This window comes from Dicentrarchus labrax, unplaced genomic scaffold (genome assembly GCF_905237075.1).
Source record: "Dicentrarchus labrax unplaced genomic scaffold, dlabrax2021, whole genome shotgun sequence".
Lineage (NCBI taxonomy): Eukaryota > Metazoa > Chordata > Actinopteri > Moronidae > Dicentrarchus > Dicentrarchus labrax.
The window spans coordinates 14,722,235-14,749,889 of NW_026136704.1; the positions used below are offsets into that span (position 1 = coordinate 14,722,235).

At 38.3% G+C, this 27,655-nt stretch overlaps 1 protein-coding gene across 1 annotated transcript; it reads right to left on the reverse strand.

Annotated features, from left to right (window-relative positions):
• Positions 1-14,582: 14,582 nt before the first annotated feature.
• Positions 14,583-23,743, reverse strand: LOC127361839 (acetylcholinesterase). Its single transcript, XM_051396874.1, has 10 exons — positions 23,638-23,743; positions 22,567-22,875; positions 19,850-20,075; positions 19,418-19,550; positions 19,145-19,296; positions 18,502-18,688; positions 17,881-18,191; positions 16,502-16,711; positions 16,259-16,416; positions 14,583-15,612 (listed from the first exon to the last, which is right to left on the reverse strand). The coding sequence occupies exons 2-10, from the start codon at positions 22,865-22,867 to the stop codon at positions 15,515-15,517; spliced, it is 1,776 nt and encodes a 591-aa protein (XP_051252834.1). The 5' UTR covers positions 22,868-22,875; positions 23,638-23,743; the 3' UTR covers positions 14,583-15,514.
• Positions 23,744-27,655: the final 3,912 nt, after the last annotated feature.

The window sequence follows — 27,655 nt, forward strand, 5'->3', positions numbered from 1 at the left end:
TCCATCAAAATGAGTCGGATGTCGCAGCGGCCCGTTTTTGTAGAAACACGTTTTTACAAGAAAATACAATTTTGGGCTATTTTCAGTTTTTACATGTTTCTAATTAAATAAAGTCTCAGCTTTCATACCATGTCAAAATTAATTTAAAATACAAAGGATAAATATAGCTAGCATAAATAAAACGAAACAGGTGTCAGAGTTCAAAACACCGGCTAGCGTGTTTGTGTCATCTAACTTACGTCATCTGTCAACTGTCAGTTTAGATAGACACGGACACAGAGACAGATTGACAGATTGACAGCTTAGACAAAATGAATTTTCGCGACGACGAAATTGCTCAACTTTTAAATTCAATTCCTGTAAGACATGCTACTTCAGACGACAACTGGATCGACCTTATTACGGACTTTTTCACCGCACCAGCAGCTGAGAGTGAGAGTGACAGCGGCGGCTCGACCTCCGGTATTTCGCGCTACCGACACCGGCCGGCTCCGATCGTGATGGCGAAGAAAGTGAGTGTGACGGAGGCCAGGAGGAAGATATTCCACTCGTGGCTGACCCGATGGTAGCATACAATGTCTCTGATTATAATTATGTAAAGCAGTAAAGCAGTAAAGTTTATTTATTTGAATATAAACTGTCTATAAATGTCTTTCAATTCATTTGGAACATGGCGGAATGTTGATTGCTATCTTTAGAGCCCTTTTTCTCAAAAACAAGGTTTGGTGACAATCGACCTTTGGAAGAGCGTGTCTCATACAATTTTTGGAGTAGAAAAATAATTTTGGTATCGCCATAAAGCTGAGACTTTCCTCTTTACAGCCATGAAGAAAACTCAAAATGTGTTTCTGGGTCAAAGTGACTCAAAATGATGGAGCAGGTCACATATGTCCAACCAGATGACCCACGTGTAAGAGAAGGAGAGGGAGAGAAGTGGACGGTTGAACGAGATGGAAGTCACAGGAAGAACCGTGAACAATGTGAATCATAACTGTGGTCTCTGCATTCCATAAAAGGGCAGGTTCCTCCAGCAAACAGTCATGCACACACAATCTCTTTTCACCTCTTCCTTCCTGAGAGGTTTGCTTCTCAAAATTACTCACTACATATTCAGTCTCACCCAAAGCGATTTCCACAGATACAGAAGTGCATTCTTCCTCAGTCACTCACACACTATCAAAAATTAGACACTCCTTTCCGTCTCTTTGACTCTGTGTGTTCTATTATTCCTAACTTCTTTCCCACTTTTCCCCGGCACTCTTTGGAAACCTTTGCTCAGGGAAACTAAATCTGTAATCAGCTTAGCCGTGTTGATGCATCAGACATTTTTAATCAGCGGTATTGAAAAGAGAGCAGCTCAACGCTAAGGCGCTTGGCAAAAGCAATGCACCAAGAGGAGAGGAGAGGAGAGGAGAGGAGAGGAGAGGATGGAGAGATGAGGGGAGGACAGCACATGTTTGTCTTTTTTTTTATCCCTCTATTTATTGATCAAATGAAAAATGTCTTTAGAAGGTTGAGCACTGCATCACTGCTCTTTCTAATGATTTACGTTGACTCTTTCTTGGAGGGACCTATTGAAAAAAAGGACACAAATTTGTTGTTAGTAGTTAGTTGGTTTTCTGTATAGATGTATAAATTAAAAAAAAAGCAAAGACATGGTTATACACTGCTCTTAAAATAAGAGAGAGGGCAAACTGGTTGTTTACTTTGTTTTCTTATTACTTTCCCATTTCCCAGGTGAGATGAGTGAAAGCTCCTGTGTTTCAAAAGTAAAAGTGAACATGTGTTGGTCTTAGAATATGCTATAGTTGCATTTTCCTCTTCTTTGGTTAGGTTTTAAGATGCACTACTCACTTGCCGAGTGAAAAGTAAATATTCATAATCATTCCCAAATCCCCATAGCACTAATTTCAAATTTTATCACATATCAAAAAAACACCCCTTTGAAGCAAGGAGACTAAACAGTGAGTCAAGCAAATGCCTCTTTGTAAATGCAGAAGGAGGTTAGTACGACCACAGCAAAACAGCTCCAGCTTCAAACAGCATCACAGGGATCCAATTTTACTCTTCCAGCTAATTATTCAGCAAGCAAACTATACCATAAACTTTTCTTGACATTTTGGACTTTACAGTATCTTCACACAGCATCATCTCTTTCACAAACACAAACAGCAGATTAACTGGCTTGATTTTACTTGAAAGAGTTGAACTATGATTGACATTTGCTTTAACGTAAACAATTCCAGCACGATAATCTGAACATCTCACAGCAAGATGGTTCTGGGTTCAAACCCGGCCAGCGGGATCTTCTGTGTGAACTGTTGCACAGGTCGCCCGACCTGCATATCATTAGTCAAGTTTTCAACAAAATGTTATGCAAATTCTAACTGAATTTCCAAAAAAATTGACAGGAAAGTGGACAAAAAGTAGAGTAAATAAAGAAATTGGATGGATTAGCTTAACCTTATCATTCCAGGATGCCCTTGAGCCACATCCAGCAAACATTTAGAATGCGGTGGTGTACACACATGGGAGGCTGCTATCCTGTGACAGAGCAAACTGACACCTGTGGATTACAAATAATATTATGTTCAGTCTTTCCATGTAGTTTATTTAATGAATGGGTCTTGTTGTGTTTTTATTCTTGCTTTCATCTCCGTAAAGCCCTCTGAGACTCTTCTGTGATAAAGAGCTAAATTAATAAATTACTATTGAGAAAATGAAAAGAATAAATGAGTGATGTAAAAAGAACTAAGCACATGACTTAGATTACTATGAGTGAGCTTTGATGCTGGGAGTATCACAGAGGTAATGAAAAGGCATTGTTAAAAAAAAGAAAATCAGAAATGTTGAATAAAAAGGAAAGGATTTCTTTCAGTGGCAAGAATCCATGCAGGCAGAATATTACAGATATCCAAGAAAGGAGGAAAGACAGACAGAAAGACAGCTTCCTACCAATAATTCCTTTCCTATTTAATTTAATTAATTATATAATTAGTGTAAAATAATAATACATTTTGTATACTACATAACAAGGTTTAGTGCAGCAATAAAAAGACCCAGGTGATTTACACAGTCCACCATCACTTACAGGTATATATGATACATGGTACTATAATTTATAGTATGGAAGCTTAGGGAGGCAGGTGAGGCACAATATCCCTGTTACTATGCTGTGGTTTGGGGATTAACGGATTAAAAATGACCATGAAAAAAACCTAACTGCAATCCATCAGTTACTGAAGGGCGGCATCATTAATCAGATCATGCATTAATTTAACTTAGCTTAAAACCTAAGCACAGCTTGCGGCCGCTAGAGGCTGCAGTGTTCCTTACATCGACATCAACAATCTTCCACCTCTGGCACTGGTACTTTGGTTGTAGGTAGATTTCACCTACCTTATTTTCTCTACTCAAATGTAACAAAACAGGTAGAAGAAGTCAAACTCAGCTCACTGGTTAAAGGTTTTAAGTGTACAGAGATGACCTCAAACATCCATCACACTGCTACCTGATAATTTATTTTATTCACCACTCCATTGTGTATGTGATGATTAATTCTTTCCTCACCTTCACTTGTAATTCAGTGACAATAGACAAGGACAGTCCATCCCTCGATGTCTTCTAGCCTTATTCTTTATCATCCTATTCATCTCTTTGTACCTCTTAGTGACACACACCTTCATCTGTTCTCATTAACCCAAAACTGCATGATGAAGACTACTTTCCTTCAATGTAGGGAGATGGAAGATTTCCACAAATAGAAGTTAAACAAAACAAACCAATTTAATATCTATCATATGATGCATGACTCCTATTCCACGTCTGACTGACCTCATCAGATCAATCTGTGGCCTCCTTCTCCCCTCTTCCACGGAACAAGGTCAAGCAAGTAGTCTTTTTTTGTGGTAATCCCTCGCCTCACAATAAAATAAATATTTGCTTTACTCTTGCTTCTCCTCTATTTAAAACCCGTGTAGTAATACAAAAATGTACTAACAGAGGACTTTCCGTCCCACACATAAGCAAATAGTTCAGATGTGACAAACTTTAACTTACACATCCATTTGCACAGCCTACTCCAACATAGTAATCATGCCAGGAGGTGCATTATCAGATATCATCATTGTAAACATTCAGGGCTTAGCCCAAACTCAAGGGGGTCCGAGGGCATGCCCCCAGGGAGTTTTTTTTTTTCCGTTTATGCAAACTATATGCACTGTTCTTCAAGCCAGACGAGTTAATAAAATGCCTAAAAATATGTATTTTATTTGGGAAAAAACATGATAGTTGCCAGGAAAAAAATCACCCATTATAGCCAACATTCTATTTTGTATCTAACTGTTTTCCAACCGTCTTCATCATTCTGAAACCATAACCCAACACTGGAGCCCCAAGAGTAATCAAGCTATAGGCTAAAAACATGGAGGTATAGATAGTTCTGTAGAAGTTATGTAATAATAAGTTCCACCAGATTGGTTGTGCAGTGTGAATACAATTTAACTGATGTTCCAGGGGTGTTATTTTTACCTCAGGATCCCTGAGTGAAGCCTGTTACTTAGTGTGACTTGACAGTAGCCTGGAAAATGAGGGGCTGGAGTAAGGGACCATCTTAAAAGTGTATGGAAGCTTTTGAGATTCTTCTCAAGCTTTCTTCTTTGTACAGACAATTCAAAATGACTTTGGTTTTTTATTTATTTTATATCTAATTTAAAAAAAACATTGGCTATATGGCACACTCCAATATTCTTCATACACGACCAAACCAAATTTTCTCCTACCATTTTATGTACAACGTCCAGTTTTTAATGAAGAGTCATGCTATATGGGCAAGTATAATTCTAACTTGTATTTTTTTGATATCCCTGTTCTATTTCCACTTTTGAGTTCCACCAAAAAAGTTGCATAGCTTTTACTTCTTTACACTTGTTTGTCCTTTTTTATCAATACAAACCATGTTTTATTATTTGATTCAGGTACATGGTTAACATATTCTGCTATTTTGTTGACAGCTAAACTTAAAGGTATATGTTTGAGGAGAATAAATGGGAGTAGATAAATATTTAATGCAGAAAATAAAGAAGATTAAGGTGCAATGGTAGTTGCAACATTATCTGACTGTACAGAACATCAGTGAGATATTCTTGGTGAGCCCAAATCTGACATTTATTCCATTATTATCCCCATTTGTTCTACTGTTAGTTTTTGAATCAAACAACAAACAGTGAATTATCATGACCCAAGTCTTTCTTTAACCCACAAGCTAACATTTAAAGGTGATAATGGCAGCACATTATATGTTGACAGTTCTTATGATTCCACTTGGTTATAAGGAAGGCTGAAGAGACTTATCTATCTATAAAGCAAGGAATCTCTGTCTGTCTGTCTGTGTGTGTGTGTGTGTGTGTGTGTGTGTGTGTGTGTGTGTGTGTGTGTGTGTGGCTCAAACATCTCTGCAGATCAGGATCAGACTGACCTGAGAGTTTCAACATGGCTGCTGTGTGGTTTAAGGCTTTGAAACGTCAGCTTTGTTTGGACTACAAAGATACAGTTAATAAATTATGTCATAAATCATTTAGAATTCCGCTAGCATTACCATAGCCACCATAGCCACGTGCGCACCAGAGCCAATCACTGCAGAGCCCTAATGTGTAGTGATTGAGATCCTGACCCACCAAACATCCTGGAAAGTGAAGAAATTAAGTTTTTCACTCTAAATTACATAATTATACATAATCACCAGCAGTAAACTGGATGCTGTCTGACTCCCTCACTCGCAAGACGGAGAATGTTTTCCGGTGGAAAGTAAACTGATGTCTCGGTCCGGAGGGCTGGTGGTCGCGGTGATTTTTGATCACAAACACTCTGTGAATTTTTCGCCGGTGACAGACGCTGTTTTTCAGGCAGAAATGTAACGGAAGAGTCGGTAGGACAGGCGGGAGGACAGACAGGAGGACAGACGCTTCTCCACGTACTGCTGTGGTATTTTATTTCCTCATGCCAAAGACAGTTACAGTTACTACTTTACTGTTGTTTGGTCCTGTAACGTTGCTTTGTGGGACATTTCTCTTTATTAAGTTGAATGAGAGACCTGTGCAGTTATCAGACTGTCTGACCGACACGCCCTCGCTCCGCGCCGTCGGCTTATCCGTTCACACTATTTTGGTAGTTTCAAAACATTTTTTTGATGTGGAAACCCTTACTGCCATTGCTCTCTCTCTCTCTCTCTCTCTCTCTCTCTCTCTCTCTCTCTCTCTCTGATGTATGCTAGCCTATATTACAGGGCTAAATAATATGTCCTGCCCAGTTCATTTAGTAGGCTATGCTACAAGTTAGTCTGTTTATGCTGCCAGGTTTCATCCCATTTCAGATGTAGTTCACTTTCTTCTTGCAGAATTTATATGCGCTGACCATGAGGTGTGGTACTTTCACATTAGTGGAATGGGGTTCATCTCCCTACAGTGTCCTTGCTAAAAGACAAATTATATGAAAACACAATAGTTATCAATCTACACATTTCACAACAAACCTAAATGTCCCTGACGTCCCACCTTCAAACACAACCTCATTTGGCCATCCATGAAAAAGCTACTTAACCTCCCATTTTCTATACCAATACATACTTCCTACGGGCACTGCACTAGTATCAGTAAATAACATGTTCCTTAGTTCTGGGGTGAAGTGATAGACTTTTATCTGCCTGAAAATCGTTTTAACTATAGTCTGTGGGAACCAATTTGATCTTTTGCATCTGAGGTTTCAATCTCTTGTGTGTGTGACTGGATGTCTGTATTGGAACTGGACTTATATCAAAGGCAGTTCTCATTGGTCTGCAAACCAATCCCTCATGTCGGTTTCCATAATCTCTCTGGCATGGAACAGACCTCGCTGACGCAGTCCTTTTTTTGTTTATCACTTCATAGCACACATATCCCCACACACTAACAAACAACAATAAAGATCAAAAACAGGCAGTGACAGGGGAAAAGTTTAAACTAATTCAGTAACCTCTCCTCACAAAAAGCACACATACGACTTATTTTAAAAAAAAATTAAGTACACAATGAAGAAATGTGAAAAGTCTTAGGCAATTAGACCCCATCGTGACGGCATTTATCCCTATGATTAGTATAGGGAATCCCCTGATGGAGAACAGACCAAGGAATGGACCTCTGATGAGCTCAACCTGGGCAATGGATATGATGAACTGGAGGTGAATGGGGTGCAGGAGGGTTGCAACAATTTCCCACTGAAATGAAAGCTGAAAGCAGCAGAGAGGAGAACAGATTTGAAGTTTGACAGCAGCACATGATTGGCTGGAGGAGGCTGTGGCTCAGTCTGATTGGATTAAGTTTAAACTTACAATTTCAGTTAAACTCTTATTCTTAAACTCTCCAAATTTTAAACTTTAAGTTCCTTCAACTTATACAAAATATATGAAAATACATGTAAATACACCATGAAAATACATGTGAATACACTGCAAATACATTATTTAAATTGAACTAAAGTCAGGAAGAGAGACAAGGATAGGATGGAAATAAGGAACTCTTGTGGTTTATTGTTAGATTTGAGCTGTAGAAGTGACATATCCACCATGGCCTAGCTGCTTTATCCTGCAGAGGTATACTTCACTAAACAAACCAGATAGCACTATTATACGTCTTTTTAAATTGTGAATGTCTGTCCTTGTCGTGAATGTGAATGAAAGGACTTCACATAATTGTTGTAACAGGAGGAACTGAGGTGAGAGAAAAGTTGAAATCAGGCAAATAAGATGCTTGACGTCTGCTTTCAGAAAAGGTTGTGTTTATTTTTGCTTCTCCATGCCTAAAAAGTATCCCCATGCCCCATGATATACATAGATACAGTGTGCATAAAAATGATTTCAAAGAACATTTCCAGGACCTTTTTCAATTTCCATGGAATGATGCTATTATATTTCTCCGCTTCCACTCATCAGTAGCCTGATGAAAGCCGGCTGCCTCTTCTTGTATTGTTCAGTGTCACCAAATCCCTTCTCATTTTGAAAGTCTTCAGTCTTTCATTACCCTCTCTGTGTGTCCCTTTATCATATTTTTCTCTCTCTTCCCTCTTACTTTAGTGTTTCTTTTTCTTGGTCTGCAGTAAAAAGAGTCATCCTCCCTCTTTTTATCCCTTGCATTTTCATTCTCTATCCCCTCCAACTACTCTCTTCTGTACCTCAGTCTGTTTTTCACCCCTTCTGTGTCTGAGCCCTCGTCACATTGCTGTCGTATCCCCAATTTCTCTTCCACCTCCTTCCATCATTTTTCTGCTCTCCCACATCACTGCAGCCTATACGCATCTCTTCCTGTACCTCCCTCTTTCTTTCTCTGTTTCTCTTTAGCTGTCTGGATTTGTCCTTCCCCTAATCGCCTGTCTCATTTGAATGATGGGTGTCTCCGTCTCAGCTGACAGCCGAGGTCAGACTCATTCTCACTCTGCCATAGTGTTAAATGGCGTTTTCTGGTTAACTCCAGGGTATGTCTGAAATGCTTCTTGTTATGGAATTAACCAATTGAGCGTTGCTTTTTTCATGGGCATACCAATCATGGGCGTGGTTATATGTCCTGACAAAACTCTTGAAGGTGATTCCGAAAGATATAAGAGATGGAACTGAAGTGGTCTGTCCTGTGGAGGCAGTTTGAAAGGGTTTGAAGGGGAAAGAGTTAAAGTGGTACTGATGTAGTGATCAAAGTTGTTAATACAGGCATACATTATTACATGACATTACTTACATTTCCATATGACAAAAAATGTTGTACATTTGTGGGAAAAAGTGGGAAAATACAGACCCAAGCCCATGCATCCACTATACTATTTTTAGTAAGTTTGAATTAGAGTTTCATAGTTGAAGATAACATTTCATCAGTTTGAACTCAGCCCATTGCATTCTTTCTTGACGGTGTTATGTAGCTACTATCTTTTATATAAATACATGAATAAGTAAACTAGTAACTGATGAATGTCACATTCTTCTCATAAGGTATGATTTCATTAATACATTGACAGTGTATACATGTGCAGTAAGTTTTCTAAAGAAGAAAGGTACCTCTCAGCTACCAAATTCAAATCTTTCCTGTCGTGTCTCTGACCCTGAAACTTTGCCATCTCCCACTCAAATCCTTTCCTCTCTTTTCTTTCTCTCTTCACATATATATATCTCCCTCTGCACTCATTATTTCATTTTGTTGGACTAGAAACCAACTCATCTTCACAGCAAGCATATATTCAGCAAGAACCATGCAAGAACCCTGCCCAACCTCCACCACCACCTTGTATCTCTCCTCACACTGAATACATACAGAAAGAAGTAGCAAACAATATTTTTACAAGAAAAGTTTCCCAGAATGACCTGGAGCTCACGGAAATGTCTGACAAAAGTAATTGTAGAAGAGTTTGAAAAGAAGTCTGAAAAACACAACAGTGATTCAACAACAGAGTTGTAAAGTTACAGATTCTGCATAGTTCCACATACATGAAAGGATCATAAAGTATATACACTCAATGGTCCAGTGTGTAACATTTAGGAGGATCTATTGGCAGAAATTTATTTTAATATTCATAGGTATGTTGTATGAGCCATTTTTATCCATATGAGCTGCAGGTCACCTTCTGTAGAGGCCGTAATGTTGAACCGCCATGTTTCTACACCACTAGATGCCACAAAATCCTACACACTGGACCTTTAAATGTCAAGATTTGGAACGGAATCATTCAACAACACTACTAAATAACAACTGCTGATGAATTATTTCAGATAAAGGATAAAAAAGTAAGATTGACTAAACTAACAACAGGACTCTGTCAGACATTTAGGGTTGAGTTGTTGAATGAGAATAAGTTTGTGAGCGGAACACATGAGCCCACAAGATTGCTTCTCCACTTCTTTTTTATAGTTAGGAAAAACAGCAAGATAATACAGCAAACAGGCTGTGAGCTTTAAATCTCTCTGTGTTCTGCCTGTTCGCAACCAATCGACTTGGCTGGCGGGGATCCTATTAAGGGGTACTAAGGGGGCACAATCAGCGACAATACAGGCCACAGTACGCTGGTGCTGTTTGCCGCGTACTGTCAAGAACCCCTTTTGCAGTGGTGAGGGTTGGTCTGATTCTGACTTTATAAAAATATACAACTAAACAACATAAATGTATGTTCAGTCAGGAGGATTAGGCCAAAGATGTGCCCCCTAGAGAACAGATTTGCCTCAGTAGCCACGCCCACTTGTGTCTGACGCAAGTCTTGAGGGCGTAAGAAACTTACAGTAGTTTGAAAAATGGACATGGACCAAGACCAAACATCCTCTGGACTGATGGAGGCAGTTTAACGTCAGGTAATACAGTACCACGGTGATTTACAGTGGTTCTGGGGATGACGAAGACAATGGGGATTCAGACGGGGAGACAGGAGCTAAACCTGGCAAGAAAACCCACACTGTGCTTAGCAAACTATACAGTTAACTAGCTAGTCACATACTTACTACAACAATAAAGCTAATGTTATCTGCCCATCAGTAAATAAATCACAGAGAGATGAGGCAGAGAGCAGCCAAGATCAGCAAGACATCAGAGGGAAAAACCAGATAATCTTTTCTCCATGAAATATGATCCACTTTCACCAAAAGCAGTGAATAAAGTTTAAAGTTGTGTTTGTGTACATTAATCAGTGAGGATCATTTTTCATCTATTGTTTTTCCAACCTAATCCTTGACTCATCTGTGGTCGGATAAACAGCAAATGCATCAAATTTAGAGCTCCATATCGTTATTTTCCTGGTTTCATCTAAAGTAGGTTAAAAAACAATAGACAGTGCAGCAATGCACGCTACCACCAACTGGTGATATTTAGGCTGTATAGCTACTGGGGCACACAGACAAATCTCTCCTCACACACACAAATCACCACACGCATTTGCAGATCTGCCACAGCAGTAGTGTAGCAACAGTCACGTTTGCCTGAGATGTAAGCGTTAAATTGTCTGTATTCTTTTTTTCTCAGCTATTAATATGTACAGTATGTCTGCATTTACAGATTTGTCCACTGTATACCAATTTGCAGATTTTTTATTCATTTACAAATCTGATTACGCACACACACATTTGTGTCCTTTGCTACAATAAGGGCTTATCGTACTCGTATTGTACACTCTGTGTTGCTTGGGCCTCTCAATTAAAAAAAACAATTGCTCATACTCAGCATGCAGGGCTACAAATAATGAATATTTTCAGTATTGATGAATCATTTTCATTTTGTCTGAAAATGTGAAAAATGCCTGTTCTAACTTTACAGAACCAAGGGTTGCTTGTTTTATCCCATTATCACTTCAAACCCAAGACATATCTAGTTTATATTCATATATGATAATAATATCAAATATTTATTGAAAAATGCCTGAAACTAAATCTGTGTAATTTATTATCAAAAATTTGGCATAATTTTTTATTCACCACAGTTGCAAACGTGCCAGTACCACAGAGTCAAGCCATTACAGGGAAGAAGAGCCATTTGCAGTGGGCAAGGCACCTAGTAGGGTTGCCAAGTGGGTGCCTCCTTTGGATGAAAAACTCGGAACAGCTGACTGATTGAGAGACGAGGGCAGACACGAAGAAGGACATCTCTCGGCTGGCCTGAATATGCATCGAGAAGGGACACATAGGAAGATTGTCAGAAAAAGGACATGTGGACTACACTGCTTGGACCCAGATAATCTACAGAGTGGCTCTGCATTCCATGGTTATTAAATATGTTCACTGTAAGGCTCCTAATTATTTACTTGAGGTTTATATAAGCTGTATGGTACAGAATGATATGAAAACAAAGCATAAGAAATATTTTGAAACCAAAAAAAGCTTGATTTCTCTGTGAATATGAGCACTGACATCCCATTCAGAATTTAAATTTCATGCAATGCTTCAAATATCTTTGAAGGGTACCTTTTATAAGGACTGCAATTTTCTCGAAAACTCCCCACATTTCCATCATGTGAAAAAAGTCTCTCACATCCAGCATTGTCACTCTTTTGACAATGCGCTCTGCCTTGACTGTGCCTGGGGATTGGTAATAGTAATTTCACATGACACACAGTGGGAGGTGTTGTCCTTTAATTAATGAAGCTGTCACTATCATGCACATTAATCACAGCTCTCCCCTGATATCTGTCAGAGTGTCATGTCTGAGAACTAAACTGTACCACTGACATGAGTCAAAACAACTAACCTCCTGTGACACTGCTGTTTGTCGCTCAAAAAATATCATTAGTATATAATTTGGTGATGAAACTATAGTTTTCTCAAGTGTAATGATACAGGGGCTGTAGAGCTCATGTCAAAAAAGTCAGAGAAGAACTCAGAGAAGTCAAAACCACACATAACAATACAATTAGGACGACTTGATGCATGCAGTATGTGTACAGACAGCTGCCGTTTATAAAGCATTAAAAAAACTGAATCTTTTCATCTCTGTCACTATCGACTTCTACAGTTGTCGAAGTTGCTGCTGCTGGGAAACAACAAATAGTCAGAACACCTAACTACGTTTTTGTTTTTAGCCATGTTCCAGGTTGTCGGCCGGTCCACCACTGTGATCTGACTGAAATATCTCAATGAATTGGCTTTGACGTGGCACTTTCATCTGGTAAAAATGTCCCTTTGTGAAGAAGGCTACCTTTGGTTTATGATCAAATACCAGCATTACTAATTGCATTCCCATCAGCTTTGTGTTAGCAAATGTTAGCAAGCTAACACACTTAAGATGGTAGACATGGTAAACATTATATCTTTACATTAAATCACTCTCTTTGTTTTTTGCATGCTGGCACTGTATTAAGCTCAAAGCACCATATGTCTCAGCAACATGGCTGTAGACTTTTTGTCTTGTTTTCATAAATGGATTAACATTAACTTTACCTTTTCTGTATGATCCAATAATATAACCATGTGAAAAGGCCTACAATATTAGTTTGTGATTTTGGAGTGGTCTCTAGACAAAAACTGCTGTGGCAATATGATTGCCACTCCACCTATTCCACCTAACCCTGTCCGCCTACTGCGACACATATGAGCCACAAAAATACAGAACAGATGCAGCCAAGGGCAAAAACCCTGCCTCATTCCCACTTGAGTGGCGGTGAAAAAGGTTAAACAGTTGTCTACTTTTTTTTTTGTTCAGCTTTTCTTGATCCCTGTGGTCACGACAAGAGAGGAGCATCACCTTGACTTAACATAGTGAAGATGCTCAGTGAGGGCTGAAGTAAGCCCTGCACTGTATCTTCCAAGATGTCTTTATAATCATTTACAAAGATCTCCTTTGTGTCTTCTTTTTCTTTGTAGTCTTCTTCTCTCTCTTCCTCTGTCTCTAAGCCTCCCTCGCCCTCCCTCATCCATTATGGATGAGGCACATTGTGATTCTCTTTGGAAAATACCAAACGTTTTCAGAAACTAGTGTGTGGTGATGTCACTGCTAATGCCAGCGGTCAGGTCTCAACAGACCACCTTTGCCAAATATACTCCTCCTGCAACTTCCCTGCACTCAGTCTGTATCTTACTTTTCATCCTTTCCTTAAACAGTGTCAGACATAGGCACATAAACCACATGCTGTAAGCAATGCTCAGGAGCCATCGTACATCAGCCAATTTAAAAAGTCAAATACAAAGAGAGCTCATGCGTGTGAGATTGTATAGGTGTGTGTGTGCGTTCGTGTTGTTATGTTGTTGTTATGACAAAAATAAATTGCTTGACATTTAACAACAACAAGTTCAGTGTGTCTGAAACACAAATTGTTACACGCAGCAACACATTAGAGTCATATTAGAAGTCTTTGCAACTTTTTGAAAAAATTTTAAAATGCCCCCCCGCACACACACACGCACACACACTTCGTACCAGATGCTCAAACAATGTAATTACTTTTGCACCAGAGGATTTTAAATAGCGTTCAAGGTCATTCAACCAAAGCACTTCTCCAACATCTCATTAGCTTTTTGTCCTTTTCTGACCTTTGCTCAGTGCCACTATTTATTATCACATTACTGTCTACGGTGACAGAACGAGGAAGAATAACACAGTATGCTAAACTGTGAAACACTTCTGATGACAAGAATAAATATCATTCAGCAAGTACTAATGGCAGCTATGAAATTGTTTGGCATTGACACTATAAATAACTTATCTTTCCTTGAAACTTTCTGCTGCTTAAGATCATGTGGTTATGGCGGGGGTGACTGGACTTACTTCATCAAGAAGACACTGGCTACTGCATATTTCAGGAAATGATGATGGAATGTGAAAAGAAGAATACAATTTGTATAAACTGCTGATTATGTACCCTCAGTTAAATAATAGTATTTCAGCTAAAATCAGATTTTCTTTTGTCTTTCTCTATAATTTCTTTTTCAATTGGATTTCAACCCATTTTAATACACACAATAAACACAAAATACAGACTTCCCTCCTAAAAACTCTACATATTAAGTCTGCGAACAACACAGGAATTAGAAACAAGTGATTTTGTTGTTGTGCATTTGTCAGACAATTAATCAGTCAACATAATTGATAAAAATAATAGATTTTAAGAAAAACTCATATTTAATGATCATTACATGGTCTTTACTGATCAGTACAAGAGAAAATACATCAATACAAATCCATAGAATCCCTGATTGTTTTTGTGATGATGATGATGATGTAGCATGGAAAAATAATGATTCCCTCAACTTTACTTGTCAGCAAGGAAATCATGCATATGAAGTCAACTGGATTATATTAATGAACTAATCTCAGATTTACCAATATGAGTGCACTCACATTTAAATCAGTCTAAACTAACTGTAAGCACCATTTATACACTGGACACCTTTAAAAGAAAGACATAAGCAAATGAAAAAATGGTAGCTGAATATTAACTAGTGATCAGAAATAAAATGGCTATGTCATAATGCTCCCCAGCTCTGTATTCTTGCAGCAGGTATAGCTACCATTATATGTGAGCAACTGCAATTATTTATTTTTTTGTAAGGTTCATAAGGCAAAAAAAAAAAAAAAAAACCTTTCTCTGCAAAAGGATACAAAAAGAAAACAAACTCTCCACTCCACTCACCAGAGCAGCTCAAGTCTCAGCTGTCTGTGACACAGCAGCTTTCAGTGTTGATAGTATTACTCATGATGTGTAACCAATCAGATATTGTTGTGGGCGGGACATTATGTTGTAATATTATACTGTACAGTGTATAATAATCAGTTATATTACAGTTAATTATAATACAGTGTACATAAATACACAAACACACACACACACACACAAACTTTTTTATTTTTTTTGACTGATACAATCTGAACCATGATTTCTGTGATCCGCTGGACCCCTAGTAATAACATAAAATAGTTCACATAATAGTAGAGACCAATTTTTGTTAATTCTTTCTGTCCAATATTTTACTGTAAACTGTTGAAAACAGTTTGTATGAAATAGTGCTGCCCAGGCAGGACCTCTCTTCTCTCTAGCAATAGTTCAAAGTTATAGCCAATAAAATGAGGAGAAACTTGTAATTACAACAGAGTATAATCGCATTTGCCTTAACACAGGACAGCAGATCATCTGTGGAGAAAAATACAGACAGAGATAATTTTATGTTGTGATCTTTTACAAGAGGATTGTTTAATGTATGCTAATTTGTGCATATATATATATATATATATATATATATATATATATACACATATATGTCTATGTATAATGTATACCAAAAATTATACATGTGCAGATGTGTGCGTGTGTGTGTGTGTGTGTGTGTGTGTGTGTGTGTGTGTGTGTGTGTGAATAACGACCTAAGTGGGGAGGTGTATGAGTATTATTCATCCTGTGAGTGATCAGTGTTCAGTGAAGTGATGACTGACCCTCCTCTCCACCCACCCAGACCTCCAGAACAGCGCTGGAATGGAGGGGGAGCAAGCCAAGATATCTCCTCCACAGGCTAAACAAGGCAACGCCTCTCTGTCAGAGCCTGACTCAATGCCTCCTACTACAGATAACTATATAGAGTTATGTGTTATGTGTGAGGGTGTGTGTGTGTGTGTGTGTGTGTGTGTGTGTGTGTGTGTGTGAGTCAAATAGATCGATAGATCGATAGATCGATAGATAGATAGATAGATAGATAGATAGATAGATAGATAGATAGATAGATAGATTGATAGATAGTTTGTGTGTGTGTGTGTGTGTGTGTGTGTGTGTGTGTGTCTCTAACCTGAGACTTTGTCTATTTTGGGCATTAGTTTGCTCCAGAGGTGACACTCTTTAGCTTTCATCATCCTCTTTTGTTCGGGATGGTTGGAGTTCAAAGTGACATACTCCTGCAGTTCAGGGGTGAATTCGGGCCAGTTAGCTCCGTCAATGCTTGGATTCCTGACAAAAACAAAAGCCAGTCAAGACAGTGTCAACAGTGTCTCACACAGCTCAAGTGACTGGTTATGAATCTGCTTTTGTGTACCCTGTCCGGGCAAAGTTGGCCCAGTGTTTCATGATCCTCTTGGTCATGTTTACTTCATTCTTCATGTATCCCAGGGATGCATCCAGAGGCTTTCCGAAGACAAATTCTATCTCATAACCGTGCATGACACCCATCCATGCTGGCCAAGGATTGATGGATGACCGGTGGTCGAACAAATATAGGAAAGTCTTACCACCATGTTGCGAGTACCTGGGAAAAACAAATTACAATAATAAAATGAGTCAGGTTAATTAGAGAAAATAAAACGCAAACACATGTAACAACCTTGAGAAATTAGATTTGACTGTTCCTATTGTTTAGGATGTTGTGTAATGTAATGTGAGCCAAACCATCTAGTTGGACATGACAGTAAGGCGTGTTCAGACCGACAACAGCACTGCATGAAAAAATGCAGCCCCCTCATTCATTTGAAGAGGAGTACTGCATTGAAGCAGCGAGGCGATGCAAAGGACACTCACAGACAAACAAATCAAAAAACCCAAAACAAGTAACAAGTGCGTGGCTTAATTTTAGCTGCAATGCAATGCAACCTTATCCCGAAAGCCTCTGCATTGGCCCATCAAATACCAATGCGAGAGCACATTTCTGGTAGATTACTTTCTAATGTGAACATGCCATTTCTACTTCACTTCTCTTGTGCTCATCGTGATCAAATGATTGCCACTGTGTTTGGTGTCAAACCCAGGGATTACTCAAACTGGGCTTCCTGGATTGTTAAAGATTGTCACATGCACAAATAACATGTCTAGTTGAATGCAATGTGGCTCGCCCCTAAGGTCAAGCTAGAAATCTAGTGTGAGAGGATTAGAAAAACATATATAAAAGATATGACAGCTATGATTGACAATTAAATTATAAATATATATTAAAAAGGTAAAACGTACATGTGTTACAAGTTATACGCAATCTGCAGGGTAGCGCAAAGGATTCACTGAAGAAAATGTGGCAGACTTGCTGAGGATATACAGAAGTCAGAGTCACTCAGTCAGTTTACCATCCTTGTGGCCTGAGATTTTTTTTTTTTCTCCTCTTGTCTCTGTGTTGGACTTGTGGCTACAGAGCCACAGAAGCTGAAAGTAGTCTATTGCTGGGGTCGTGACAGTCCTTCATAATCTACTAGCTTTGGATCTGCACCTTCTGATGTATAAGAACAAGACGACCCCACCAATGCAGCCCTGTGCATTTTTTCTTTTCGGTCTGAACATCAGGTTACAGATAAAACTTTAACTACCCTAACGTACTACCTTTATTGGCTTTAACTTTGTTGAAAACTAAAACCTTCCTTCTCAGTCAAATTCCATCAACTTATGTGGTCACCCATCATGTCAATGTTCCTAAATGTCAAAAGTGCTCTTTACCTGTGAGTGAACTCTAGCAATGGACAAACGAACAGTCCGTCTCCGACCAGGTAACCCAGTGAGTCACGATTTTTCATCCGGTTGTTCTCATCTGTCCAATCAGTGTACTGGAAAATGACCGCTTCTCTGGAGACATCACCCGCATTTGTCATTGTAAGGTTCACTCCATTCAGAAACTCATTCCTGGAGATGAGACTCTGACCGTCGATGGTAAATCCAGGTACTCCATACAAAAGGAAGTAGGTCCCTTCATCAGTGTTTAGGCCTAACAGCACCTCTTTCTTTGGGAGCTTACTGGTACTCAGCAACACCTGCAAGGAAAACAAAAAAAGTGTCTGTGATGCAAGATATTTTTCAAACTAAGGATTTAAAAAAAACTAATGTTAAAAAATACAGGATGGGATTGCAACATTTGTGTGTCCATAAAAGGGTAGTATCAGGAAATATTGTAATTAAAATTCAAAATGAAAAAAAAAAGCTTTGGGGGATTGACATTTGTTACATTTATATTTTATCCGAAATAAACTAAAACCATGTTTCATGTTCACATTCACACTTAATGACAACTCCACATACCCGCCATTACCATACACACACCTGCGCGCACACACACACACCTACTTCAACATTATCTGGTAGGAAGTCTCTGTCAACAACAGGGCCAAAAGCTAAGGCTAAGATTGTAGGGTGCGAAAGAACATCATTTTGCTTCGCTGTGATTTTCCCAGGATCAGCCTGCTGCAGACACGCTTCCAGATGAGCTGCATTAGACGTGGGACACCCCAGTAACGTCGCCAGCTTTGAGGACCTGGATATTGACATAGTGTAGGAGCAATCAGTGACAGAAGGAATGACTAGAATAGGATAGCAAGGGTAAGAAGGGGAGGTGGTTGTGGATGCAATTAGAAAGAGAAGCAATGTATTGAAAATCTTTGACCAATCACCATGTGTATATGTGGATGATATTGATCAAATTTAGTGGGACGCAAATTGTGTTATATGACACTGTTCTCTCTGGAACATTAAATGTTGGTACCCTGTGAGTCCCCATTTGTGTTAATGATATTTTATGTGTGTGAACGCTAACTGATCATGACACATGATACAGAGCATGTATCCTATTCATTTAATGTTGCAGCTTCAAACAATAAATGAGACAGTAAATACAAGTGTGTCCTTACATATCACATGAGTGACAGAGGGAGAATAAAGATGAGCGACTAAATAAATCAAATTAATTAGTGACTAAATGAATGCACCCTACCTGTACCAGGCCTCAGTCTGGTGGGTTGTGGCCCAGGGTGAATTAGGAGAGCCACTCTGCATTACAGCCCTTTGAAAAAGACCATGGCTGCCTGGTGAGAGCAAGTGGAAGCCCACAGATGCTGATCCAGCACTCTCCCCAAACAGAGTCACCTAGAAACAACAGGAAATCACAAACCAACAGCTTCTTTTATTGTTTGTTTAAACAATATAAACATGATCAGATGTCATCTGTGATCTGATTTTAGGATGCACTTGTCGACAAACATTTTACCTTTGAAGAATCACCTCCAAAATCAGCAATATTATTGGCTACCCATTGGAGGGCCAAGCGCTGGTCCAGCAGACCCGCATTGCCCCGAATGTTCTTGTTGTCAGGAAGAGACAGGAAACCCAAAGGTCCGACTCTGTCATGGATGAGCACAATACTGATGTTGACAGCATTTAACTGGGGATAAATAGCACAATTACTTACTCTCTAATCTAAATGAGTAGAGAGAAGGGTTTCGGACATGGTGATAAGGCTTTCCTGTTTATAAATTCCTTTGCTCTGTTTAATGCACCCAAAATAGCTTACCTTAGTTTTACACAACGTCTATGTATGTTTCCAAATCATTATTAGTTGTCAATGAGTTTCCAGTTCCATACAGTAACTATAGCCACTCTTTATTGGCATTTTATATTTTCAGTTTACTCTAGTTCTTACCTGTAATTCATTGATACCACAACAACACCTTCAGATTTACTCAGGAAACGACCATCATAAATGTCCAGAGAGGATGTTCCTACAGTGAACCCGCCACCATAAATCCAGACAAGGACAGGAGCCAGTGCTTTCTGTGTTTTGTTGAAACGGGGGGACCAGACGTTTAGGTACAGACAGTCCTCACTCAGAGGAGTGTTTGGGTTCCACATCTCTGCACCTTTGAACCCTGAAAAGAATGATCGTATGAAGCTGTTTCAATAGAGACTGATTGGGACAGCAGTCTAATAACTGATAGATGTAGTGTAGATGATAGTGTTATTTTTGTTCCTTCAGATCTTTAGAGTGAGCGAAAGTTCCACTTCATTATGACACTTAATTACAAGCAATATTAATAGTCAAACAGTTAGGCAGTTAATAAATAAATAATTCCATAGTTTGTTTTCCTCTTAATGAGTGCTTTGTCCAAAGCATAAACATCAGTCTAACATCAATACCTTCTGTCCATATCTATTTGTGTTGTCATATCTATATTTGGATATTTCATTGCATTTCCTCTGCCTGGTGTGCTTGCTAATGGTCATAGCTGGCATCCAATCTACCCCTGACAGGTGGCTATGTCTATAAATAGCTATGTATCCATGACCCAGCCCCAATTCTTGTCTTGGGTGGGGGACCTGTTTACATTCCCCCAGACACAAAAAAGATGCACTGTAGAATTATTTCCAGGGCGTGTACAGTCTTTCCTTGGTTCACCAAACTGCAAAGTTTGTTTATTTTAGTTTATGGAGGGATAAAGTAAATACAGAAAAACACGCCCCCATGGAGGAATGGGAAGAATGAGAAAATTGATTAACAATAAAACAGATAATACTTAAATTAAATAAAATTAAGAGTAATGGTAATGGCTAGTGGAAGGATTTCACTCTGGTAGAAGTGGTGTCCTAGTCCTTTGCTCCTGAAATTATTCCCAGGCAATCTTTGGGTACAGAAATGACACCCCTATTTCTCTGTGTACATGCTTTTATATTGTCACGCTTGGACAACTGTAACTCTCTTTTCACCTGTTTGAACCCCTTCTCAGTCTCACAACTGCAATAAATTCAAAACTCCGCAGCCAGATTATCGACTAAATCTAGGTCTCACAACTACATCAGATATCTTTTAACACCTTGCAGCTCAGCCATGCCCCTAAGATCAGCTGATCAAAAACTTTTAGTTGTTCCACCAACCAGACTGAAGACCAAAGGTGACCGTGCACTTTATGGCTCCTCGGCTTTGGAACAGCTTTCCCCTCAGTGTGAGATTGAGACTCCACTGCTGGGTCTCGTTAAGACTACACGTTATTTTACGGTGTCATTACATAATGTATTTTATTTTGTGCCTGCTTAAGTATCAAAGCCTTAGTTTAATATTTATTTTGTATTAACATTTTAGCGCTTCTATCTTGTTCTTAATTTTGTATGTTCATAGGGGTGGGGGGTACTCACTTGGGATTCTGATTTTTATATTTTTGAATCATCAATATGTGTAGCATGAAGTAATTTCAAACTTTAATTTTGTTATACTACCTTTCGTTGTATGATACCTTTGTTTGATAAACTGATGAAATGGCTCCAAACAGTCTCGTACCATCCATTATCCATTATTACTGCCCACAATATAGTAATAAATCGTTCAACCACTCACACACTATCTGTGGGTGTGTATGTGTGACATGATGTTATGTAACTGCCACCCCCACTGAAACACCTCCCTGAAGTTACTAGAGTGGCCCTATAATTTCATCTTATATTGTGCTTGGAGATTTAAAATGTATATACTTTTAATGAATTAATTATTTTTTTACTTTCATTGACTTTAATCAATAGTGACAGCTGTAGAGTGACACAGCCACAAGACAGAGTCGAACACGCTACAGCAAGTACGAGACATGGGATGCCAGCTCTACCAAGTGAGCTACCAGGGCACCCCATAGAAGATGATAAACATTTAAAAGATGTTAGCATTTACCAGGCAGAGACAGCGTAACAGCTGAATTGTGGGAAGTGTGGATTTTAAGATTTTCAGAGGGTGAAATATAAATAAGCATAAATTTTGACCTTCTTTTTCTCTTGTGAATCCCCCAAAGTTCAACTGCTACAAGGATAGATTAAAGTTTGTAATGAATGAACTGAAATTGGACTCAGTACCTCCTTATTATTATTAGCTCATACTGAGTTTCATGCACAAAAATGCTATGCTACTTGTTTTTGCAAGAAATGCTGTCCAGCAGACACTAAACATACAACATTTTACCTTCATGTGGTCATTATTCAATATCAAAAGAGTAGTATTTAATATTTACGCCTACAAAATGTTTTTTTCAGTAATATTTTTGCCATATTAATTCATAGTTTTTCCACCAAGATAATCACTTGTGTGCAGAATATATGGATTGGATGTTTTTTGCACCTAATAACAACACCTACACAAAATAAAATTTTGTTTGCACAAAAACATTTATATATTTACACATAAAAAAATATATCTTTGTTGGCCGCAGGGACTCCATATAGTCCTGGTGAGGTATCACAATCATGGCTGACATTTCAGGAAGGTGTTTTAATGAATTACCTGAACTCTCACAACACACACTTGAATAATTCACAGTACATGAACACAGCATAGTATACAGTACATGTATGCACTGTGTCCATCCGTGTAAACATGTATCCTACCTGGAAAGGCTGTATCCGGAATCTGGTAGCAGGAATTTGGGAATTGGGTGGCATACCTTATCCCTTCCCATCCCTCTGCTGGCTCTGGAGCTCTGAATCTCAGTTTACCCAGGGGTGGTTTTCCGTAAGGAATTCCAAGAAATGCTGTAACATCACCACCCAACACTGAAAGCAACTTCCCTTGAACTTTCCCTTGCTTAGTATTTATTACAAGGTCATCTTGGGTGGCAGGTGATGCACTCAGGAAGTGAGGCAACAGAAGAAGAAAGGCGAAATGTGTACATTGAGAAAGTGTCGCCATAGAAAATCCTGGGGGAAGAAAAATAATGCATAAATTAACACCACATTATGAATCTTTATATATTAAAATTGTATTAAAATTATTACATGAATAACTAATAATAAAATGCACGCTATGTCTCATGTACCAGCACACCACACTTGACCTTAACTGTACTTTATCACAGAGATGTTCTTGCTTTGTACACCAGTTTTGTATTTAACAGTACAGATACCGTACTTTTACATTTCTATAAGGGCCATACAGTAAAGAAGCTGGCAGTAAACCCGCTGGCACTGGTTTCCTGGTTTCAACCCACGGTTAAGCAAAGTGTGGATCAAAGGTCCAGTTCCTAGAAGAATACAATTAAATGCTACAGAGCGTCGTGTGTGTGTGTGTGTGTTTGTGTGTGTGAGAGAGAGAAAGAGAGCGAGAGAGAGAGAGAGAGGAGAGAGTTGGTAATTTCCGCGGTAAGGGTGTTACTTTAGAAGCCTCTTAGTTATAATACTCAGATATTCGGAAACAATAAGGCCGTAAGTGAATATGAAGACGCAAGTGACTGCGTGCGCGCAGCTGACTTGTGGAACCGCTTTACTTTCAAAAGACACAGACTGAACAAATAGCAAGCTTGTGGAGTGGAAGCCGCGCACAGCTGGATTCAATAAGGAGACGCACGCATTGGAGAGAGACGCGCTCACTCAGAGAGCCATACGAACGATTAAAAAAAAAATACGTATCATGGCAGTGAATCTACCAATACTGATTTATGTAAAGCCTTAGTGAAGTCTTACCTTGTCAGTTGGCAGTTTGTGTGTCTGGCTGGAGTGAACGTGGACAGAGCACTGATGGGGTGAAGAAGGCGTGGACAGGATTCCTCTGTTCAGCGTCTGCTGGGCTGGCCCTGTCCAACCAAATTACCCGAAATAACAATACATTCATTAATTATTCACAAGTCAATTAGTTATTATTATTATTATTATTATTATTATTATTATTATTATTATTATTATTCAATGCCTTTTTTGTCCATACCTATTTATGTTGTCATTTCTATATTTGTAGTATGTTTGTCATTAGTTGGCCTCCAAGCAACCTCCAACAGGTGGCTGTGTCTATAAATAGCTACTATGTATCCATGACCAAGTCCCCTTTCATCTCTATTCAGGGATTTGTGTGCCCAACCGAGCGCGGGTTGCCTTCTAGGTCTCCAGTCCCTAAAAAAAAAAAACATGGATCTTTTAGGTTTTTAAAATAACCACTTATAAAGTTTACTAATAAACTTTATGTCCGGAAAAAATGCTGTATTAAGTTACAAAAAACAAATTTCCAACTGCTGCAGCGTTTTTAAATGCTGAAAAAATTGTTGACTTTTATTTTGAAATAAGCCAGTCACGGGGATGCAATGTAAAAATATAGTTCAGTTAGCTTGACACCTCAACAAAAATGCATCTATAAAACAGGACCAGGTAACACTTTATAATGAGTACACACTATTAAGCATTAGTTAAGCATGAATAAATACTGAATTCATCATTTATAACACATGAATACACATTAGTACGTAGTTTATAAACACAGTTAAAAATGTTTTATTCATCATTGATAAGCACATTAGTTATGGATTAGTAAATACTGAATTCATCATTTATAAAGCATGTTTCTGCTGTAAATAGTCATTACTATGTGGTTTATAATCACAGTTATAAATGTTTTACTCTTCATTGTACTGTACATTTCTGCATGCACTTGCACATCCACTATTCAGACATGTATTAATGATTAGTGACTGTGTTAGCAGATGTTCTATAAAACTCACAACAAATTCATTTTCTAATGATGGCCTATAAACAGTCATTAATGCAGGAATTCACAGTTACAAAGCACTTACTACTCGTTAATTAAGTATTTTGCGCGAGCTTATCTAAAGTGAGCACTATCTATGGTTTATTAAGGATTTACAAATGAGATATAAAGGCTGACAATGCCTCGAGACTCACAAAATGTTCAGTTATCTTAACAGACGAAGAAGAGAAACAACACAAAGGGATATAGAACATATTGTATTGATATTTACTGCAACTTCCCAACATATGGTATGAAGACGAACAAGGGTGGTTTATGAACACATGCTATTGTTGTGATCTTATCTGTTTGGGACGTGTACGTTGAGCTCCCGCTCTCAGCACGTCATCAACGTGATGACGTGCTGAGAGCGGGATGTTACGTCATATTTACGTTAACTCTCAGAAGTTTCTGACAGTGCAGCCAAGGGGAGCATGGAGGAGCACATTGGAGTCGGCGGCAGTCAGCGGCTCTAGTGGTGAGTATGTGTCTTTGTTTGGTAGCACACATTGTTTACAGCAGAAACATGCTTTATAAATGATGAATTCAGTATTTACTAATCCATAACTAATATGCTTATCCATGATGAATAAAACATTTTTAACTGTGTTTATAAACTACATACTAATGTGTATTCATGCGTTATAAATGATGAATTCAGTATTTATTCATGCTTAACTAATGCTTAATAGTGTGTACTCATTATAAAGTGTTACCCAGGACCAAGTTTCTGCATTTTTGACAGCGGTTCAGTTTGCACCTGCACCTCCAAAGCAAGGTCATGTTAAACAAACTACTTTCAATTTCAGTGTTCAAAGATTCATCCCATGTGCACAATTAGGGGTTCCTAACAGAAAGATGGAAAAAAGGCCATTCATTTCCTACAATAGTTTGTTTTGCTGCCTTCTGGGACCTGTACTGACCAGGTGTCAATACAAATATAATAGCATCAAAAACTGTTAGATTTAATTAATATTTCCTGCCAATCAGGACCACGTTCTGCAATTATGTTTGCAGAATTACAGATTTTAACCATCACTCCACAGTGAGCTGCCTCCTTGGCGGAGCTTGCTGACATGAGATAATTTATTTTGATCCGAGTCATGTATGGTGCTGTCAAACATGACTAAAGTTTAGTACAAATTTATGACAGCGATCATGTCCTCTGTTTAGGTTTCATGGAGATGGGTTCAAGAATCAGGGACCAGGGTTAGTTAGATAATGGATTATTTTGACCTTTGATAGTCCAAATTTAGATGCTGTAGAATTAAACTCAGCAGAATTGAAGCTGTTTTGGAAAATGACCAGCATGCATTTGACAGTCTATGAGGGACACAAGCAATAGCAAATGACAGACAAATGTTCAACATTTAACATTTAATATTCATATATTGTATTAAGAATTAATTAGTTAATATTTGTGTTTGACATTTCCATATTAGCCATACATTAAAGAAACTTACAGTAAACCAACTGGCACAGGTTTCTTGCATTCAAGCCACACCACAGACAACATATTATTACTATAAGACTACTACTACTACTAATAATAATAATAATAATAATAATAGAAGAATAACAACAACAATACTAAAATAACTAAAATCACCATGCACCATACATTTATTAATTAATAAATTATTATTATTATTATTATTATTATTATTATAGTATCACTATGTTGTTGTTGTTAATTTACACTGTATTGATATATTCAGCACTAACTGGAAAACATTATAGTCTGTCAGATGCAATGTCTTTCCAGTGGTGATCCTTTACTTCCTTTTGTAAAAAATAATACATTACAAGTAAATATTCTGTATCAAAATTCTACATAAGTAAAAGTATGCAAGTAGTGTCAGCAAAATTAAAACAATCAAAAGTAAAAGTTATGCAGAAAAATGGCCCGAGACTAAAACATAACGGTGTGATTATATTAGAATAGTAAAACTGAAACAATTCGTATATAGCAGAATAGGATTGTACTGTAGGACAGGATTGTCTGATTGTTGACTGTGGTCAAGGTGGAACTAGTTTTAATTACTTCATTAAAAGTGTAGCCATAGCTCACCTGGTAGAGCTGTGTGTCATCCCCTCTCTCTCTGCCCCCCTTTCCTGTTTGTTCCTCGGCTGTCACTATCAATTAATAATAGGCAATAAGGGGGACTAGAGCATTCAGCTTGATGGTCTCTTGAATCTTATTCCAAGAGAATTAAAAGCAGTTTTTCCCAGTATTAACTTGGGGGATCTCAAGAATGAACTAATCCTGAGATCTTGTCTGATAGTAATTTGAGTGCCATATAATGAGGGATGACAGGTAATTAGGTAGCTTTTTGTAACCTTGCTTTTTAAACATTCAGAAGCAAATGTTTTCTCCTAGTGGCCAGGGTCACCAATCCTACTTGCCTGATAAGGAATACAGTGTCGTGGTCTAAAATGATGAAGTGCTGAATAATTAACAGTATCAAGCTGTTTCAAATTGGAGCATGCATGTAGTGTCAACACAGTCAAGTACTGTACAAACAGCTTTCTACTTGCATTCAAAAATCATGATCAATTTCTAAAAAATCCTTAACTTCTTAGCTTGCCCATCAACATGCATTTTTAAGGATAGGTTTTCATAAATATATACCCAAAGGAAGAACCATCCAAAGTGGAAATATTGATGTCACTTTCTTCCAAGGAGCGGGATCTGGAGAACTGAATATATTTGGTTCTTGCTCCATTTAAGACAAGTTTAAGATCTAAGTGGTGGATTGAGTCCAAAGCTGCCTGCAAAAAAGGTAATGCTCCTCCCAATGTAGAAGTAGATGAATAAAGCATAGTATCATCAGCACCTTACATCCATTATCAAAAGAGATATTATTATTCATTGACAAAGTAAGAAGTAAAGGACCTATAATTGAACCCTGTGGTACACCTTTAATGACAGTCAGAAAGGTGGATTGAGTAGTAGAGATAGCTTGT